Below are 21,566 nucleotides of genomic sequence, written 5' to 3'. Positions count from 1 at the left end.
TATGCTGTCTTCAACTTGTGTGGACCTTTTAATCTAATTAAAGTATAGGTGTATGTCAGATAAAAAATATGTTAGGGCAAAGGAGAGTTATCTTGGCTATTAAGCTGTAAACCGTCTGCCAACATTATTTCACATAGAAGTGTCAAAAAATTGGAGGCTTGCTGTTAATCTCCAAGCCAGAGTGCCATTCAGAAAGGTAGTGTATGTGTGCAGAAAAAAAATGCAGGCAGGGTGCTCTTGATATTTTGAGTCACATCTGCAGATTGACAAGTATATGCCTATTATATGGAATGAAATTGGTAAAACAACTGACTCAGGTAAAATATGTTTATTTTATTTGAGTGCAACTGCACCTTGAGGTTCAGCTAAGTACTTAGATGAGTAATAAACTACCCTAAGGCCTAATGTTAATGCTGTAACATTATTTTTTCTTGCTGTATTTAAGTTTCCTGATGCACCCTAAAACTAGTATGCTTTGAATCTGTTTTCTAGAGGAACCCCTTCAGAGGTGCTCTCCCAAATTTGCCCTGAACCAGGACATTGACTCAGATTACATCAGGCTCAGTTCCCCATTTTCTTAAATTATGTGGTTAAATAGGGCAAAAGAGCAGGCTATGAATGTTGCAAGCAAAGGGAGGACAAACCTTCTACTTCTGGCAGTTTAATTTTGGTTCTGACAAACAGTGCAACTGAAAAAATTGTATAGCTAAGAATTGGGTTGCATTTCCACACATGAGGTTTATACTCAGAGCTGAAGGGGTTTAGGAGAGTAGCAGTTAGTGGCAGTGTAGACTTCCTATTTCAGTGAGCCTCCTCAGAATTTTAAGGAATTGAAAATTATTGAAAAAATTCTTAGCAGTCAGAATTTACTTAGAACTATTCTGACCCTAGCAGTTAAATTATCTTGTGTCTGTGTAAAGATTTAACTCTTTAAAAAGAAATTACAACTCTCATTTGTAATAGCCATTGGGAAAGAGAACTAGAAGTTTCTAGCTCCAGTTTTTTGTTGTTTTTATTGTTTTTTTTTCTTAATGAAAAGAGGAACCAACTCTTATTTCCAAATTGATATATTCTAGTGCAGAAATAGTTGATATTTTAAGTATTTTCAACTTCACTGAAGTCAGAGATTTGAATAAACTAAGCTTTGCCTTTACAAAGTACATGAAGCAATAAAATACAATGCAGATGATAGAATTATAGCACTGGCAAATCTGTTAAATAATATTTTTAAGTTTCCAGTTTTTGTAACTCTGGTTTTAGAGCCAGCTATCTGAAAATTGCACAAGCTTCTTTTAGAGGACCTATGGTACTTCTAAATTATTCTTCTCTTAAGGAACTTAGGGCTTTTGGTGTGATAATTTGTAATGTTGTTTGTTGTTCATCTCCTTAGCCACTTTCCTTTAATCCTCTGTCTTCTATAAATAAAAGCTGATGGAATTCACTAGTTTTGTTTTAGGTTATAGAACACCCTCCAAGATGACTTTTAAAGTGTATATTGTATTGTGCAAAGTTTTGGCTATCTCTCGGAGATACTTTTATAAAATACTCATTTTTCAAATGTAATAGTTTTCCAAAGCAGATGTTTCTTTTGTGTAATTCATACTAATATCAGGAATTCAGTTTCTTTATGGCCTCATTTCTGGCAAAATACCAATACCATTTGAATCCTGTAAGTAGTAGTCTAGTATCCTCCCTTTTCCTTATGCAAAATAGTAAAGACAAACAGACACTCTGGGTTTTGTATGTACAAATCAATCTAAATACTACAAGTGTTTAAACATTACTTACTCTGAAAAATGCGTAGATTAAATTCTTTCATCCATTTTCCAGAAGGGTGTATTGCTGCATTATTCACCTGCAATACCATTTGAAGTTACTATATTATCTAATAAACAGCTTTTCATTTCCTGTCCTCACAAGCCATAATTATTTTGTTTTGTTACAAATGTGTCCTAGTTCTGCTGGGTGTGAGGGAGGTGGACTGTGTTGACCACATGAGTAATTTGTTTCTGCCAGGCTGGAGCTTCTAAAGAAACTGTGGTGTTCACCTAGTTTGGATTTTGATGCAAAAATCCTGTATTGTATTTTGCAGCTTGTTGTATTTCTCGGGTGTCGTTTGCTGTGTTGCTTCTTCTGATGTCAATAGCCACTGGCACAGCATTGCTTTCTAGTTTAGATTTTATTTTCAATTAGACCTTTGAGTAACTCTGGAAGATAACCTGACCACAGGTTATGTGCATGAAGCTGATAAAGCTTATGAGCAAGTGCCATAACTATAAGACAGTAATTTCTCCTTTCATGTGCATATGTTTTGTAGTTGTGTAGAACTATCTTATAAAAATAGGTATGCATTTTTCTTCTCATGAAAATGTTTTGATTCTTTTCTTAGAGAGAAGATGATGAAGAAATGCAAGCCTTAAAAGAAAAATTGAAGTACTGGCAAAGGCTGCGCCATGATCTTGAAAGAGCACGTTTATTGATAGAACTTATACGTAAGCGTGAAAAATTAAAAAGAGAGCAGGTAAATGCAGCACCTTTTAATTTGGTGAAGCTTTTCTGAAGGAAAGATGATTTAAGTATTCTCACAGTTTTTTCAATAGAAGGACAGCTGTATTTTAATCCTCACATAGGGTCAAGTAAAATATGTGCATGCTGTGCACTCAAACTATTTAAAATATATAAAATTGTCATACAATCATGGAATGGCTTGGGTTGAATGGAACATTTAAGAATTGTATAGTGCAACACCTCTTCAATAAACAGGAACATCTTCAACTAGACCAGATTGTTCAAAGCCCCATCCAATCTAATTTGGATGGCATCTACCACCTCTCTGGGCAACCTGTTGTTCCAGTGCTTCACCTTCATTGTAAAAAATTTCTTCCTTATATGTAGTCTGAATCTACCCTCTTTTACTTTAAAACTGTTACCCCTTGTCACTACAGGCCCTACTAATCTGTTTGTCCCCATCTTACTTATAAACCTCCTTTAAGAACCGAGAGGCTGCAGTAAAGTTTAATTTGGGCCCTCTCTTCTCTGGGATGAGCAACCCTATTTCTCTCACCCTTTCTTCAGAAGAGAACTCCACTCTGATCATATTAGTGGCTCTCCTCTGGATTCACTACAACAGCTTTATGCCTTATGATGGGGGCTGCAGAGCTGGATGCAGCAGTGTATCTGGGGCCAAATGAGGGCAGAGTAGAGGGACAGAATCACCTGCCTTGACCTGCTGGCCACACTTCTTTCTATACAGTCCTGGATACAGTTAACTTTCTAGGCTGCAAGCACACTTTGTCAGCTTATAATGAGGTTTTCATCCACCAGTACAACATCTCAAGTTCTTGACAGAGCTGGAGCTATTCATCTCTCAGCTGGTACTGATTCCTGGGGTTGCTGCAACCCAGGTGCAGGAGGACCTGGAATTCAACCTTGTTGGGCACCATGAGATCCCCATGGACCCACTTCTTGAGTTTGTTCGTGTCTGGATGGGATCCTGTTCTTCCTGTTGATCCTGTGTCAACTTCACAATTCATTTTGGTGTCATCTGCAGATTTGTTGAAGGTGCACTTGATCCTTTGGTCTTCTGTCATTGATCAAAATACTAACTACTGCTGGTCCCAGTACAGATCCCTGAGAGACACCACTCATTACTGATCTCCATCCAGAATCTAAACCATTGATCACTGCTCTGAGTGCAGCCATCCAGCCAGTTCCTCACCTGAGGAGCAGTCCAGCCATTGAATCCATCTCTCTTCAGTTTAGAGGGAAGGATGTTGTTGAGGACCGTGTCAGAGGCCTTAGAGAAGTCCAGATAGATGACATCTTCCCTTGTCTGCTTAAAAGAGTTACTCCATCGTAGAAGGCCACTAGGTTGGTTAGACCACTAGGTTAGTTAGGCAGGACTTACCCTTGGTAAGACTACTGTTGAATCATCTCCTTGTGCCCCACATGGAAGGTTTGCCTTATGAAATGATCCATAATGCACTCCAGGAGTCTCCTACAGCTCATTGTGCTACTTTTCCAGATGTCAGAGTGGTTGAAGACCCCAGCAGGACAGGAGCCTGCGAAAGCAGTGCCTGTCTGTAGCTGGAGCAACAAGGCTTTGTCACTAGGCTCCCCTAGATCTGAAATAAATACCAACAACAGGGTTCCTTCTCTCACCTTAGTGCCTAAGCTTTCAACCTGCTTATGGCTTTTCTTGAGACAACTCCTTACAGTATATTAATTTCTCAATGTAGAGGGCAGCCCCACTGCCCCTTGGTGTGCTCTTGGCCCTTCTGACCATCCATAGTCACACTTCAGTCATGGGATTCGTCCCAGCAAATTTCAGTAATGGAAATCAGGGTGTAGCTCTCTACCAGCACTGTGACCTCCAGCTCCTTCTGTTTGTTGCCCATGCTGTGTGCATTGGTATAGAGAAATTATTTGAGAAGACATTCTCTTAGACTTGAAAAAGTGATTGGTTTCTGAAGAACTGTAGAAGATTTGATCTATTCAGGTTTTCTCAGTACATGTCCACATACTCAGAAGCAACATGTCCATATACTCAGAAGCATTTTATCCTTCTGTCATGAAAAAAGCAAAAATAAAAGTTGCATCTGAAGTCCTATGACATTCTACAGTTAACATTGCCAGGAAGAGAGATTTGAGGAAGTGATAATGCAGAAAGATAAAATCTTACCATTCAATTTTACTTTTGCAAACTGTGAACATTCATTGCAAGCTAATATAATTTGTCCTTCTGGAGTGCTTTCTGGAATTCTATGCATCAATCATGTGGGATTTATGTATCACTTGCTTTACACGTGTATTTATATGCATTTACTTTGTGTGTGTTTGCTTATACTTTATGTATATAGATTATATACACACACCTTTAGTCTTTCATTAAGAATTTCTTTAGACATAGCAAGACTGTTTCATTGTTAATAACTTGAATCAGCCAGAAAATTAAGCTACAGAGGAATTGAAATAGTGTCCAAAAATATGAAGGATATTGAAGTATTTGAAAATGTTGATTCTGTTTTCTGAAATAATTTTCTTGGAATTTATGTAGAACATTTTCTTTCCAATTACTCTTTGTTTGGGACTTAAGTAGCCGGTAAATGAGATTCTCTTTAAACTTCAATCATAGCAGTACAACTGAAATTGAATTTGAAACGTTACCTTTAAATTCTTACTACTTTCACATTGCTGGTGAATTGTGAAGCTGTTATTATGTAGCATTTTTTGTTTCACTTTAAAATGTATTTTTTTTTAATTCTTACATATAAAATACAAATTTGAGTTCTGGGAAGCTGGAGTTGAAGGAATGAGAATGATTTTTTTTCTTACGAAATTATTAGCTAAAAACCTATGTCAGATAAATGCCAGCTGATGATATTGAAAATAGCATTGAACACATTTCCTTAAATCCTCCTTAAGTATATTTATATTTTATATTTTCTCTAAAATACTATACTGTTGCTGCTAAACAACTTTAATACACCATGTTAATGGAAAATGCTCAGTTGGATAACTTACTTCTTTAGGTCAAGCTTGAGCAGGTTACTATGGAACTTCAGCTTATTCCATTCACTGTACTTCTGCGATCGGTTCTGGATCAGCTGCAGGAAAAGGATTCTGCTCGTATATTTGCTCAGCCAGTGAACCTTAAAGAGGTATGTTTGCAGCTGTTTCCTGATGTTTACATGTGGTTTGGTGGTACTTAAGTACAGGAAACAAGTCATTACATGCCGAGTTAGAAGCAGTGTTAGCTTTTAATCTTTATTCTGATAATTAACATTATGAGTTATGGTCTACTGCTATGAAAGCCTTTTTATGCTTATATACCAAAATAATTTCTGCAAAATACTTGTGCAGAAATGCCCCATCCTTGTGTAGAATGTTGGGTACATACTTATACTTTTCAGTAAGATGATCTTTGTAAAGCAAATTCGAAGGATATCAAAAATTAGAAAGCAGATACTGTGTTCTTGAAGGTGAAACTAGACAGATTTAGAGTATACACGTGTGCATTTGTGCATATACTGTATACACATGTATTATATGTAGTATCATTAAGGTTGAAAAAGACAGCCAAGATCATCAAGTCCAGTCTTTGACCTAATACCAGTATGCCAACTAAACCATAGTGCAAAGTGCCACACCCATTTGTTTTGAGACTTCCATGGATGGCCACTGCACTACTTCCCCAAGGAGCCTGTTGAATTCTTAAGTACCCTTTCAGTGCAGAAATCTTTCCTAATATCCAACCTGAACTGCCTCTGGCGCAACTTGAGGCCATTTTCCCTTGTCCTATCACCAGTTGTCTGTAAGTAGGAGTATGTAAAACCACAGAATTCCCAAGAAAAAGTAGTTTCAGCATCTCTTAGTAAAGCTCAAACTTGTTACCTGAAATGCAGACTACTGTAATACGTAAACTTCTGTTGGCATGCAAATGTTTGCAACATCTAGATGTGCAATTCTAAGTTACATCTTAAGTTTCTTGTATTGAGCTGTTACAAGATACATTTAAAAAGCGAATAAGTTACTAACTAATGTTACTTTGTCTGTAATAAGGCCATTTTACCCATTTGTGTTTTAAATATTTTTTCAAAGGTTCCAGACTATTTGGATCATATTAAACATCCTATGGATTTCTCTACCATGCGGAAACGGTTAGAAGCTCAAGGCTATAAAAACCTCTCTGAGTTTGAAGAAGACTTCAATCTGATCATAGATAACTGTATGAAATACAATGCAAAAGATACAATATTTTATAGAGCTGCAGTGCGGTTAAGAGATCAAGGAGGTGTAGTTCTCAGGCAAGCCAGGCGAGATGCTGAAGGAATTGGTTATAACAATGAAACTGGAATGCACTTACCAGAACGGCCTAAACTTGAGTCACCACAGCCTTTCTCTTGGGAAGATGGTAAGATGTTTTTCAATTATTTTTTATAAAGTTGCATTTTTCATTGCATACAGCATGTATGTTCCATACAGATGTTTAGTATTGTTGCTGTCCAGTTTGCTAACTGGATTCTCCACCCCCCCGTTAAAAACATCACTTGAAAGCGACTGGTGTTTCTATTCTACCAGATCTGTCACTACACATCAGTGCTGTCTGGATTCTGATTTTGGAAGTGTCAGAGCCTAATTTAACAATTTACACGGAAAAGGGTTTTAAGTTGAGTGCTTTTTTCACATGATTCTATATGCTTGTAAGTTATGGAAAACTAATAAACTTCAGCACATTCCTAAATAACCTACTCAAAAAATTGAGCACATTTGTAATGCTAGGAATTAAAACTTATGTTTTTGACATACATGTGAGCTCTCTAAGATTTGGCAGTGGAGGAGAATAATTAACATATTTCTTTTATAACCATAATTTTGTCCTGTTCTTTAACAAGAAGGAATTCATCTGTTCAAGTGGGAAGGATTAATTATGTCTTCTTTCTGACCTTTTTCTTCTTTGCTCTACTACTTAGTTTTTTTGAGCAAAATGCCTATTAAGAAAAATAGTAAATATATAGTAGGAATTAATTCCAATATTTCTGACTATAAATAGGCTTTTGACAATATTTTTTTATTTTGGCATGCAAATTCAATTTTTTTTTCCTTTTGTTGGTATTACTGTTCTGAGACTATTCTGGGAAATGCTAACACGTTTCCAATTGTGCATGTTTTGACTTCAGTGGATAGGTTACTGAATCCTGCAAACAGAGCACATATGTCCCTGGAAGAACAGCTGAGAGAGCTGCTAGAAAAACTTGATCTCACCTGTGCAATGAAATCCAGTGGGTCAAGGAGCAAAAGAGCAAAGCTGTTAAAGAAAGAAATCAGCATTATTCGCAACAAACTCAGTCAGCAACACAACCAAGCTCCTCAAATAGAGTCAGGTATTGGAAGTTTCGAGGAAGAAAGTGCAGCATTAGAACAAGATGGAGAAGAAGAAGGTAAGATTGTAAACCAGGTTTAAATGAGTACTGTTCTGAGCCGCTTCAGTCAGGTGCTGTGATGTGAGTAATAGTGTGAATTAAAGAATTTGATAAACTAATATTAAATCTAAAATACTGATTTTATAATTAAAATTATAGTTTTAAAATATGAAAATAGCTGCTTAATCACAACAAATATTTTAAGAGTAGTATGATCTTCTTTAAAAAAGCTCCCTCCATTACTTTTCATGGAAGCAAAGCTTTAAAAACTTAGGTGTTTAAAAATGAAAGTGCCAATAACAATTTCATATGAAAAGCAGTTGGAAATGCCTGAGTGGAAGATACCTTTGTTCTTTTGGAAATACACTTAAATGTCAAAATATGTATTAGGGATCACATGAGCCTAGGCCAATGGTAGTGAAGACTCTGGCTGCCGTACTGTGTTTGTAGCCTTTTTAATTCACTACTCCTGACTCTAGGGAGGACGGTGGGTAGGCTTTCAGGTTCTTTATTTATTTATTTATCTATTTTAAATAAAGCTAACTATTGATAAGACTTAACAAATTTCATGTTGTAGAATAAATTCAGCCACATCTGCCTAGCTCTTCCCCTTTTGCTTCTCTTCCTCCTCAAATCATTTGTCTCAGAACTGCGTCTCCTCTTGGCTAATTGTCGTTGATTTCAATGAGAGCAGTGTGCTGGAAGGACTATCTTCATGTTTTAATTAAATATCATATTTGCATTTTTAGTTTTTAAATTGAGTTTCTGAGGTTTTTATTGCTTATTTTTAAATGATGCAAAGAAAATCTGTCATTCAAATAAGAATTCTATTGACTTTGTTTCATGATTAGCTCTAAGAAACTAAACTTTTCCTTTGGAGAATTAGAGATGTGTTTAATTTTTGAATAAGTGCCTTGAATAGGAGGAGGAAAAAGCTCAAGGGAAAGTGGAAGCATGGTAATAAATAAAATAGTCTCTATTTGTTGTGGCTTAATGCTATCAACATTTTTGAAAAGTGAAGTCAGTAAAATGATTGTCCATAACTGCCATTCAAAAAGCAACTTAGTGTTTAGTTCCAAACATAGAACTTGCTGGAGATTTGAGCATTGGTAGAAAAAGCATACATGAATCAGCACATTATCCTATTCTGAGGTTTTCAAGTATTCTCAAAATGTTTAATGGTTTGGATTTTTTAAATTTGGGTATTTTTTTAATCTTCAAGTGATGATGGTATTAAATACAGCTCTTTAGGAATGTGGGGTTTGGCACTTAATGAATCTACAGCCATTTTTTAATTAGTAGCTTAACATTTTGATGCCACAGCCTTTCACTTCAGCAGTTTTTTGTGAAAAAAGTAGTCGAAAGTGAACAGTAGTGGTTTTCTTATATTTACAGTATGCTTTTTAAATAAAACACGATGAAAGGCACAATCCAGGTTTGATTGGTATGGTTGTTATGGTTCTGATCTAGTGGAGAGTAATAATAATTGCTTCAAATTTCAGTTCTTAAATGGAAGGTACATAGAGGAGTAAAGAAAACAAATTACCCAAAAAGAGATGAGAAAAAAATCCTGTGGCCAGGATCTCTACAGGAGCTGACTTTGATAGAACTTTGAATTGCCTCTGTGCAATTCTGTTTCCAGTCTTTGATCATGTGAAAAATACAGTACCAGAATAACCCTGTGAAATTTAGGTTTTATCTCTAAATAATTCTCAAGTTATTTTGTGTTCTTTAATCTTTCCACAAATATTTTCTAATTAGTTGTAAGAAAATCAGAATTTGTTCAGAAAGAAAGTCACTGTGGAGATTTTAAAATACAGGATATTTTAATGGCTGATAGTTTAAATGTGCTTATCTGACTGTACATTTCATTCTACAGTCTTCCTGAAATATTAGTTGCCAAATATAATACCTGTGTGCCTGCAAATTATATAAGCACAGTCACACTGTATTTTAAAAACAAGTATGTTTAATATGAACTATGCTATTGCTTCCTTAAACCTTAAATAATGGGGTAAGGATTTTTCTGCACTTAGAAATCTTTGATTTCCAAGTAAACATTGCTGGGCCAAAACCAAACAAAATAAACTGCAAATAGAGAACTTAAACACTTTGGGGTTTTACACCTTTCTTCAGGTGGCATAGAAAATTTAACTAAGTTTAAATATTTTATGTGATAGCATAAATAGTATATTTGTGTTATACAGTTACTCTAGAATAAGTATTTCCTTTCTTGTATTTTGAACCGTTCTTTTGGAAGCTAGAAAGATTTTACCATCTTCTTGAGTTGATAATTATGGGTTAGGACGTCCATCTATTTGTATTAGGGAATGCTGCAATAATACAATGTTTATTTTCTTCCCCATTGCTTGTGATAAACTGAAACTACCTTTATACACTCACTGTCATTTCTCTATTGTCTTTTCCCAGTATGCATTTAGTGGAATTAAGTGGGACATGATCATACTAAAAAGTATTAAATTGTGGAGGGGGAAGGGGAGAAAAATGGTAGAGAGTGTTTTTTCTGATTTTTCACATCAAATCTGCATTATCAAGCATGTTATTTGTCAGCTAGTGGCCAATTGCAAGATTTTGGGGGTGTTGGGTTTTTCTTCTCCATTTTTATTACTTTTTCATAGCTAAAACTTCTAGTCGCAACTGTAAAAAGGCTTTACAAATCATGCCCTTTTGTAGATTTTGTAACACATTTTAGTTCACTCAAGTAGAACAGGTTACAAGTACTTTTTTTTTATTGGTTAGCTGATAAAATTTTTCATAGGCAGGTAAGGTGAATATTGATAAGGTGAAATAGATAAAAACGTATGTTATCAAAAATTTTATTTGAATGGCAGTATAATTGCATTTAACAGATAATCATCCACCACCCCAACTCCCTAATGAAAAAATAGTTTGTAGTTTTTACTTAATGAAACTAACATAACTGCATGAGAAGAAGCAAGTACTTATCCAGGTATAAATTGTTAACACCAGTTATAGACATCTTCTTTTCTACCCCTGTTACATTCCCAGTATAAAAGTAGGAACTACTAACTAGGACAGATCGTTGCTAGACAAGTTTTGGTTTTAAAATGTTATGCTTTGTTTCCAGACAACAATTTATTTGGTGGGCTGCACATTTATAGTGAGTTTTATAATAGACTTTATAACTACAGGTTTTCAAAAATCACACTCTATTTATAATTTTTTCAGGAGATAAATCTCCCCCTAAACTTGAACCATCAGATGCATTACCTCTTCCTTCAAACTTGGAGACTAATTCAGAACCACCAACCCTCAAACCAGTAGAACTCAATCCAGAGCAGAGTAAGCTTTACAAAAGAGTAAAATTTGATAATGAATTATATAGCACTTCCATTCAGAAAGAAATAAATGGACACACTCCAGAACACTTACTTGACAGTAATCTCAATGAGTCGACTGTTTCTGCTGTAGCTGAGTCATCAACTGATGTAAACAGACGTACTTCCATTCTCTTCTGCAAATCGAAAAGTATAAGCCCCCAAAAGTCTGCAAAGAACACTGAAACCCAGCCAACTTCTCCACAGCTAGGGACCAAAACCTTTTTGTCTGTAGTCCTTCCAAGGTTGGAGACACTTCTGCACCCAAGGAAAAGATCAAGGAGTGCATGTGGAGATTCTGAGGTTGATGATGAGTCCCCTGTAAAGCGCTTGGATACAGGTAAATGTTTACAGAACTTATTTGAATGGATGCATCTGGAAAGTTAACAAACCTGTTAATTTTGACGTACATGTGGTTGTTAATCTTCAGATTATAGCACTTGAAACAGGTTGTCCTCACAGTTGAGTAGTTACAGTTCAGAAAATTGTTATTCATTTTTGTGTTGCCCCTTGACAATTGGATTTACTGAACCAAGCTTGAGTTCTTTAGTTTCATGATGCAGTTTTTAAGATTACACGTATGAGTGTATACGAAAACTGTAGGGAAGATTATTGACTGCTTTTTTGCAAATTCCCTATTAAATTACGTGGAAACTTGACATACGATGCCAAAACCAGAAGGCTTGTAATCAGGAGCATGAAAAATACTTATGCCATGCATGATTTAATTTTGCTGAGTGTTACTCCAAGCATATTTTTACATTATGAAACTGATGACTGTGTATGAGGTACTTTGTGTATCCATGCATTTTATGGAAGTGTTAAAACCCCAACATAAATTGACACTTTATGTGGTTTTTTTTTTTTTTTTAGTCTGTGCACTTTAAATAGAGTTGAAGGTGAGATTATGCTCTTAATGAGACTTGTCTAAAGGATATTTGAAAGAAAATGTTATCTTGATACATTAGTGCAGAACAATTCAAGACATGAATTATATCTTCTCTTAGCACACCATAGTCCTATTTATTTGAGAAGTTCATATAAAACCTTTGAGGAAGAAAAGCAGCATGAGGAAATTACTTATGGATATTTTCTTAATGTCATCCATGGCCATTGCTATGACTTTCATATTGCCTTTGAAATAAATACTCTGTTTTATTTTCATGTTGGGAACCCTTATGCAGGTATGAAAACAACATGTGGGGATTTGTCACTTTGAATTGAAAGAGTTAAGAGTTTATTTGAATATTAGGTGTGAAGATGTGCTCCAAAAGCTGGGGGGGAACAGGGAAGTTTATCTGGGGGAAAAGGGAAGTGTTGATTGTCAGGCTGTTTCTTTTCTCTTTGGTGGGGATTTTTTTTGTTTTGAATAACAGGTTTTTTCAGGGTGTGGGGCAGTACAGTATGCTTTTTTAATTAGTTAGCTGGGGTTTTTTTGAATGATCAGGTGAGGACACTCATTATTCCAATGCTGGAATCATAGTATGAGTTAATGTTATGTAAAATGCAGTGTGGGGAATGTTTCTCATTTATATTTTTGGGGTTTTGTTTGGTTTGCCTGTTTGGAAAGCCCCAACTTCCATTCATTTTCCTAACAGCTTGGAAAGAGCATGCAGGTTTGATCTGGTACTTTAGTTCTGAAGTAAGTACCAAGTGAAGGCGGTGTGATAATAGAAATTAGTTAATTTTTATTAATACTATAAAAAGCTTTGGTTTCCAAATAACCTATTTTGTCAGTTTATAATCTAGATCATTTCATTATGTACCTGTATATAGATTGCATATTATCTCACACAGTAAATCATTTTGTGCTAGATCACACTGGGAGATAGTACTAATTCCTTGAAATTTTTGTGTTAAACATTGTGAATTTTCTCCTTAGGGGAAGAAAAGGTTTTTATTTTGTAAGAAAACTAACTTAATTCTTAAAGGGGAAAAATGGGCACTAATGAAACCAAAACCCACCAGATTTCTGAATGAATTTAAATTCAGCCAGTTTTCTTTCTCTCTGTGGAGTTAGGTAGAGAAAATATGCTTTTGATTATCTTCAAAACTAAAAACCTAGTTACAGGAATAAAATCCTGAAATTAAAATGTTTTTCTATTGTTAATTTAAAACAAAATTACATACTCTCTTACTGAAGCTAGTACAGATATAAAAAGAATTAAATTTATGTAGAACTAATAGTTAGGGGCATTTATAGTTTAAATTTGTACTTGTTCAAGAAGAGTGAATTGAAACAGTTCAGCCAATTAATATTTACCTGAAAATGTTCTCGTTTTTCTTTAATAGGAAATTTCACATAGGAAATTTTATTCCTCATGTTATTTTCAAATTTGTGTCTCCACACTAATTTAAGTAATCTGCAGTTGGCAGCTATCTTGAGCTATAGTTCAGCAGGAAACCAGCACAAATGTCAGATACTTACCAAGATTTATAAACAGTTGAGATTTTTTGTGTATGCAGCTGGTGTTAATTCATGTAGATGTCTGTGTTATGATAAAAATGCATTAGGTGGTGTATACAGCAATACATTCTTTTTCTTTGGTTATTTTTTACAAAATTTAATCTCATACTGTAGGTAAAAATATTTTTATTCAGTACAATACAACAGAGCTTTTTCTTCCAAAGCCACCCAGTCATAGGAAAAGGCATGCAGCAGGCTTCTTGTGTGCATTGACCTGAGTTATCAGCTTTGTGGGAAATCCCTGCAGTTGAAAATTAATTACTGTTGCACAGTTCTCTTTGAATCATGTGAATGTTTGTTATCCTTAATTTTACTGAATACAGAAAAAATCATGAAAACAACCTTTGCTTAATATGCCAAGGATTTAAATTTTGAAGTGGTGGAGAGCTACACTGTCACATATTTTTTCTTTCTTACCTATTCATAGCCAGTATGAGGGTTTTTGACATTTTTTAAGGATGTCTTGTTTATGTCGCTTGCTCTTCAGTCTCTTCAGTGTTTCCCCCTTTCTTGTCACTCCCTTATTCTTACATGACAAAGTTCAAAGGAAGAGTCTAAACTTTATTTAGTTGAGTGAAACGATACCTACCTGGTTGTTTCATTATTCTTATAGACTGCTTTTATTGTGCTCTCTCGACTTTCATTTGGGGTTGATGTTTTTCCAGTTATTTTCAAGAAAGACACACACAGAATCCACTGACACACTCCTTCATAAGTGCAGTGTCCCACATGCTGTTGGTTTTCATACATAAGATTCCTGAAATGCCAGTCCTTTTTCGTAGGGGACTGTTGAACAACATGAGTTAACCTTCAAAGAGAACTGAAAGCAGTTCACTTCAATACTGTCACCTTTCATATGTGAATCTTTAAAATAGATGAAGCAGGAGTGTAGTGTAATATTAAATTTAAATTTTCTAGTGTTCTATTAGGGCATTGTCTTTGTAGTTGCTGTGTAGAAATTGACAGCTGCATAGTGGAGACGTGTTTAAAAATTTCCTATACATATTTGATGTATTTTGGATTTTTTCCAAAAGAAGATTGTTGTTTACCTAGGAAATTTTGGTGACATCAGAGATTGATGTCTTCTTGAAGGTTGGGCATGTCAAGCCTTAACTGTGACAAGTTTAATGACCTTTTCAAAATACCCATTGTATACTTATCTTGCTCTTTTGTTAGAAAGATGAATTCTTTTTATCAGGGAAATATTTTGTGCAGTTATTACATCAGAGAAAAATGAAACTGATTAATGGATAGAAGGTAGATTTTACTGATCATTAATAATCTGCCTGCATCAGTTGTGTATTAGTGTGACAGCAGATGGAACAAATTAGTGTTTCAAGAAACCTTTTTTAACACTGTAAAATGCCAGATTATGAGATGAAATTTGCCTGTGTACTTGGTGTTATTAGTCATCTCTAAGGTTTTGTAAATTCAGGTTTTATAATTCATAGTTGTTGTTTACAGTACTCTCTATCTTAATTATAAACTAAGTATTTAAAATATAGTATCCTAAAACAACCACTGTAACTTTTCATAGAATGAGGATTTCAGATAGTGATTATTGTAGTGCAGTATGTTGTGTTTCTATTATTTCTTGTCCGAATGCAGTAGTAGAAAATTTCAGTGAAGTATATAATTTACTTCATATTTTCACTTCCAGCTACACAGATTTTCTCAAGGTGCTGAAACACATGTAAACAAGTATTTAAAATAGTGATCACTGAAGTAGAACATTCACACAGTAAAAAACACAGAGTGGGGGAATTTATCATTTCTTAATCCATACTTCACATGCAGTTATCAGTATACAACAAAGATTTCTTATTCTTATTTAATATTCGATCAAATGCAAACAGAAGTAGCAGTGAGGATTGCTGTTACTTAATTTGATATCATCAGGTTAGACATTGTGTTTGGAGTGAAATAGAACACAGTTAATTTCTAATGAATCTTTCTTCTCTGGAACACAGGCCGATTTGGCTAAAAGTCAGGATTCATATGCACAGCATTCAGTTACCGTTCACTAAATGGAGGAAGTGAAAGTAAGACATGCATATCTAAGATACTTATGTCTTTGAAGTAAATAAAAAAATTAAAATAAAGGTTTCTCAGGAAAAAAAAAAGCTCCAAATTGGTATAATTTCTCTTGTCGTTAGCACAGACAGGAATGACAGTACATGTGTATATGTACATATATATATAATTAATATTCATTAAATGAGTGTAACAATTTGACTAAATCTATTGACAGATCCACAGTCATGATTTATTGTAGAAACACATAGTGATTGTTTCATGTGAAGTCTGACTGTAAATTTAATTATTTGAGTGCTTAGTGGTGTCCAAGAGCTTTAGCTGCCTGACTAACTCCAAGAGGTTTGGAAACATAAAACATTTTAATGTGTATTTGCAAACAAACAAAGTATTAGAGATTGTGAGGAGATTATGAAGGCCTAAAAGGAATTATCTCCTGATTTGTTAAATTTGTCAGTGTAGAGACATGGGGACTGCAGGAGTCTGACTGTTGAGTTGTCAGGATAAGTTTGGTTAATTGGTTTTCTAGTAGGTTAATAGGCCACTGGGAAATGTAAGGACCATTTGCTAAGATAATAAAGCAAATTAAGGAGAGAAATTAGAAGGGGAAAATAAAAAAGAACCCCATTGGATTTCTTAATTTCTTTTTGGCCCACTAAAACTTTAGACAGGAGTTCTGCCAGGCCTGTGAAAATTTCTGCCAATGTAATTTCTGGGAACATTTTGAGAGATAGTGGAGGGTTTTTATAATATACATAGACTAAAATAAGTGTATAAGGCAGAAAGACGGGCTAGGAAGCTATTTTATGTCAATCAAAACACTTGCAATGTGTTTTAAGAAAATAAATGTTCCTTCCAGTTTTATTTCATATAAGTAATCGTAATGTTAACTTCCTGACGATGAAAAATCTTTTTCCTATCTCTTGATTTATGTTATTGAAATAGGGGGGATTTTGAGCAACACAGTTGAGAATGGTGGGGGTTGATGAACACCTGGATAAAGGGCAGTGTGGTGCTTTTTTCAAGGCTTGTGAGGTGTGTGCATAGGTAAGGTGCATTATACACTAGTATTCTGGAATTTTTCCTTGGGTCTTAAAAACGTTAATATTTTTGAAGGTGATGTCTTGGGTTATTTTTAAGATATTAACTATTAGCACCCAATGTACAATTGCTGTGTTTTCTAAGATGATTATAACCATATCTTCTGTAATAATAAACAAATATTTCTGGAAGCCCTTCTGTTTTTCTTGATGCTGTAGGAATTGTGGAGCCTTTTACTGTACTTTAGTCCTTTTTTTTTTATTTTTAGTACTTTTTTTATTTTAGTGCTTTTTTATTTTTCTTTTTTTTCTTAATACTTAGCTCATTTCTTGGCCCACATTTGGCTATGTAAGAAATTAAATGTTATAGTCCCCTGTGTGCTTCATTTGTGACATTCAAAACTGTTTTTTTCTGTGTGGTGCAGATGGTAAACAGAACTGTAGGATTTATTGAAAATATCTAAAAAGTTAGTAAATTTGGAGATTCACACTATACTGTTCTTAATTTATTTATTTAAGAAGACACTTGCCATGGCCATGGTGCTGGGGCTGAATATAGATGACCTACCTTCAAATTCACAGGCTTAGATATGGTGAAGTCCCCTCTTACCAGACATCCAGTGTATCAAAGTGGATCAGGTGAGCTGACCTGTTTGGAACATCATAGAGTAGTTTGGGTTGGAAGGGGCCTTTAAATTTTTAGTACAATGTTTCGGTCTCAAAGGATTCACGTCATGCACTTCCCCAAGTACTCTGCAATCTGTCATAGAAGGAGGCTGTAAAGCACTGAATCACATGAAGTTTTAATTTTCCTGTGTGAAGTACCTCTCATGGTAAAAAAGGCCTGGAAAATTAGGACTAGGAATGCAGCTGTGTAATTTACTGAAGTAATTCAAATATTTGCATTTTACTGTGGTGTCCTGTATGTCGTCTCAGGAGTGGCAGATCTCTGCCTTGATCTTTCAAGTAGCAACTTCAGTTTCATTTTCTGTTCCCTATCCTTGAAAGCAGAGCAAATTATTAGTTTTCTTAAATAGCTTTAGAAGGCAAATAAATGCTAATTTATTTTTAATAGAACTGGATTGCTGGAACTGCCTACATAGGAGAGCTTTGGAGTTTTCTGTCCATTTCCTTTTCAGTGGATAGTATACCTAAAAGCTGTGTTCTCACTATTACAGGGAAACCCTTACTTTCAATGAAGAAAAATCTTGCATTGATAAAAGCTCTGTATAAAATCCTGTAGATAGTAATTTCCAAAAGTTAGTTCCATTCAGGGACATCTCGGTTTAGGAAATGGAGCAGCCTTTCTTTGTAGGTGTCAGGTCCTGCTGAAAAACCCCTAGGCACTAGGATTTTCATGCAGTTTATTGATAAATAATTATCATGCTTTTTCATTATGTTAGTTGTGAATTAATATAATATATATTGATTTAAGTCTTTAAAAAACCTCTGAAGATTTTTTTCATATATATCAGGATTTTGTAGGTGAGAAAGCAAAAATCTTTAAATGGAAAATGTTTAAAATTTGTTTCTTTCTTATGGATCTTAACTGTTTGGGCATAAATCAGTAAAAAATGTTAGGAAAAAAGATTCTGATCTTAAATCCTCTTAAGTAATTTTTGCCAAGGTAATTAGAAGGAAATGTTCCTAAATATTACTGACTTTCTATAGTAATTTCTGGGATCCTGAATGACAATACCGTTGGTCTGCATGTGATTCAGCAACTTAAAGCTTGTATTTTGCAATCATCTGTTTTACGTGTCATAAATTATATAAACCAAAGCCGATTCGGGAATTCAGTTTGTAAAGTTAGTTTTTGAATTTTTTAGATTTTGAGTGTGCACTTTTTAATGGCATTTTCTACTCTACTGCTTCATCAGTCTGTACCACTGGAACAGTTGATACCGTCTTTGAAGAAGTTGTAATTTTTTTTTTTTTTTAGAAATGTTTCTGCTTGTATGTTCTTTTTCTTGTTTCAGAGTTTTCTGGAGTGTTTTCAAAACTCCTCCACTAAGGTTGCCTCCCACTTGCATGTTTTAAAATGCTTTGAACAATCATCCTACCGTACAGAGATCCTGTTGTAGTTCAGAGCAATGTATGATCCTTATCTTAAGGAAGTTGTGGTTAATAAATGCTGATTAGTTTTCCTTTCCTTTCTGTTGTGTAAATCAGATTTTGCTGTTGTATCAGAGTTCTCATCTGATATTGCCAGAAATGCTTCTTATTCTCAGATTTGAAGAAAAGTAGTAGTTACAAGGTGAATTCTTTGGCATTCTTTTGGAACCCATCAAACAGGCCATTCATTGAACCACGAACCTGTGTTTGTTCTGTGTCACTTAAATCTTTAAAGGTTAACATTTCCTGGTTAGGATCTTGAAAGGTACTGCTGTTTAAGTGTGTAGGTGCCACATCATGGGTTCATACTGAGCTGTCTTTGCTGTCTTTAGCCATGGCCAAGTTTTAAAAACTTTATTTCAAGGGAACTCTTCACACCAGGCTTTGTAGTCTTTGAGTAACTGGCTTCCATTTTGTCTGCATACTGAAGACTGTTTTAAGTACTGGAAGCTCTGCTATGCTCTGATATTCATCTGTGTATTCTGAAAAGAAGAATTCTAAAGTGCAGTAGGAATATTAAACTGCACTTTAGAATTTACTGTTTGAAGTAACATTGAAAGGGTTTCTTTTAGGGTCTTACACTCTTACTTTTGAAAAAAAGCTTGTGGATGCCTTCCTGTTTCTGCAGTCTGCCCATTTCCAAGGTTTGCATTTTTAAGAATGTAGTAACTTTTGATGGTTTATGACCTTCAAGTATTCCCTTATCCTGTGTGTGCTTATCTGTATGTATAAATCCCCCTAAATCAGTGACATCCTCTTTCTTACTCTTGCTGGAGGTATTTTTAGCTACATTTTGAAACTGTGTTCTTGATGCATATCATGCACATGAAGGTCATATTCTGTGTTTTCAATGACTTTCAGTATTTTCTTTTTCAAGAAAGAGGTCTGAATCAAAGTGAAACTTACTTAGACAGTCCCTTTAGAAACCTTAGGTTTTAGTGATACACGATGTGGGACACTTGTGTCATGTTTACTGTCTCTGGACACTGCTATAAGGATGGCTTATTTAATTGAAAGCTCTGTTTCCTTTCAGAGAGACTTAATGGCTTTTTCACTGTCTTCCAGGTTCTCATATTAACTAATATCATGCTGGGTATTTATCTCTTTGGATCCTAATTATTTTCTATTATCCTCAACATGGAATGGAATTCAATTAAATGATCATTTTGGAATGCAGAAAGACAATTACATTTGAAGTAATTAATTTGGATCATGTTGGAGACACCAGCCATCCTTAAAACAAAAAAACAAATAGAAATGAACACTCTTGGAGGAAGTCTTTGACACATATGAAACTATACTCTTCATTCAATATATTGCCCCATTTCCGTAAGTTGCAAAGTTGTACGTGTTGTAGTATATGTGACACACACTGGTCGCAGAGTTTTACCAATCCCAACATTCTTATTCCCAGAACATGTTCTGTTAGAGCAGACTAGCTAAGAATGCTGCATCTCCATCCTCTTCCCTTCCCCAAAAAACCCAGTCTTATCTTTCTTGGAGATGTGAAACATACCAGGAGGAAAAAAAAAAAGGGTTTTTAAAATAAAATACACATTTTCGTCTACTGTATATATATTTTAATTAAGAGTAACGTCAGTGGTTCTGGGTAAGTGCACAAGTCACGACTGAAAATGAGACTAAATAGTGCTACAGAAGTGCTGGTGCACTGTGTGCAGTCATAGTTTGAATGCTTCCAGGTTTTTTAGTGGTTGAATCTCAGCCCTTCTCATCTAGTTTTAGGAGAGCACTTCATCTTCCATTTGGATGTGCTTGGTTTTGCGTTTAGCTATGCATAGTGCAGTTTTAATTTCTTTAGAATAATTTTGTGCAAGTTCTACTTCTTTCTTTTTGTTTTAGCAGAACTGTAAGATGTGATTACAGAATTGTACATTTCAGACTGTATTCTTGAGCAGCTTTATGTACATTTGTGGACATACTGTGCTGCTCTTTGGACTATACACAGATTTGTTTGTTCCTCTACCACGTTTTCCAAACTTCTGCTCTCTTTTGGAAATTACCTTTTCCTGCTTCCATTTATTTAGTATGGGCAAGAAGATTATAACTTGCTTGATGTAGATAGTCAGTGAAAGTTTTAATTCCAGCCTAAGAACAAACTGGCACTGTTGAGAAAAAGTTAAAATCTTTCCTAACAAATACAGTTTTCTGTGCAGTGAGAGACCTGTGGAAAAGTGTAAGGCTGATCATCTTTGCCTTACATTTTTTTTCTTCTTAGAGCATTTCCTTACTTTCAAAATGGTTGTGTTATGCTATGATGAGCAAGGCAGTAAATTGAAGTTGAGCTGAAGATTAGAAATGGCAGTAACCCTGCATTTAAGATTGATAGCAGACTTCATTGTTTGAGAATTGCCTCTTTAATTGAAAAAAGTTAAGTTCTACCTCTTGAGAGTGGACTGCTTTTTGAAGAAACTTAAGAACAGAGTGGAAAAGTAAAGGAAATGAACCACTAATTAAAGGCTTTTAGTTTGATCTTTAGGACTTTTAGGGGGGAGAGGAGGGTTGTCAGTCAGTGGTGTTGATGAGGCAATATGTGTAAGAAGTTTAGTACCTGACACAAAATTTCATTTCATGACGGTAGAGAAGGCTCATTAGATCTAACAAAATCATG

At 35.0% G+C, this 21,566-nt stretch overlaps 1 protein-coding gene across 12 annotated transcripts in view; it reads left to right on the top strand.

Annotated features, from left to right (window-relative positions):
- Window positions 1-21,566, top strand: part of BRD1 (bromodomain containing 1) — a 66,738-nt gene that overhangs the window by 31,231 nt on the left and 13,941 nt on the right. For 9 of the 12 annotated variants that reach the window (XM_072920494.1, XM_072920479.1, XM_041711005.2 and 6 more), the window contains 5 exons: window positions 2,390-2,521; window positions 5,532-5,660; window positions 6,601-6,913; window positions 7,680-7,940; window positions 11,133-11,621. In XM_072920494.1, coding sequence (XP_072776595.1) covers window positions 2,390-2,521; window positions 5,532-5,660; window positions 6,601-6,913; window positions 7,680-7,940; window positions 11,133-11,621 — 1,324 coding nt within the window. Of the gene's footprint in view, window positions 1-2,389; window positions 2,522-5,531; window positions 5,661-6,600; window positions 6,914-7,679; window positions 7,941-11,132; window positions 11,622-20,002; window positions 20,200-21,566 lie in introns of those variants that run through there. The other 3 variants (XM_072920511.1, XM_072920501.1, XM_072920504.1) reach the window with 3 other exon arrangements.

The sequence above is a fragment of the Taeniopygia guttata genome, chromosome 1A (assembly GCF_048771995.1).
Source record: "Taeniopygia guttata chromosome 1A, bTaeGut7.mat, whole genome shotgun sequence".
In the NCBI taxonomy this organism is placed as follows: Eukaryota; Metazoa; Chordata; class Aves; order Passeriformes; family Estrildidae; genus Taeniopygia; species Taeniopygia guttata.
The sequence above is the reverse complement of the archived record's forward strand: the minus strand, read 5'-3'. Positions and strand labels throughout refer to the sequence as shown.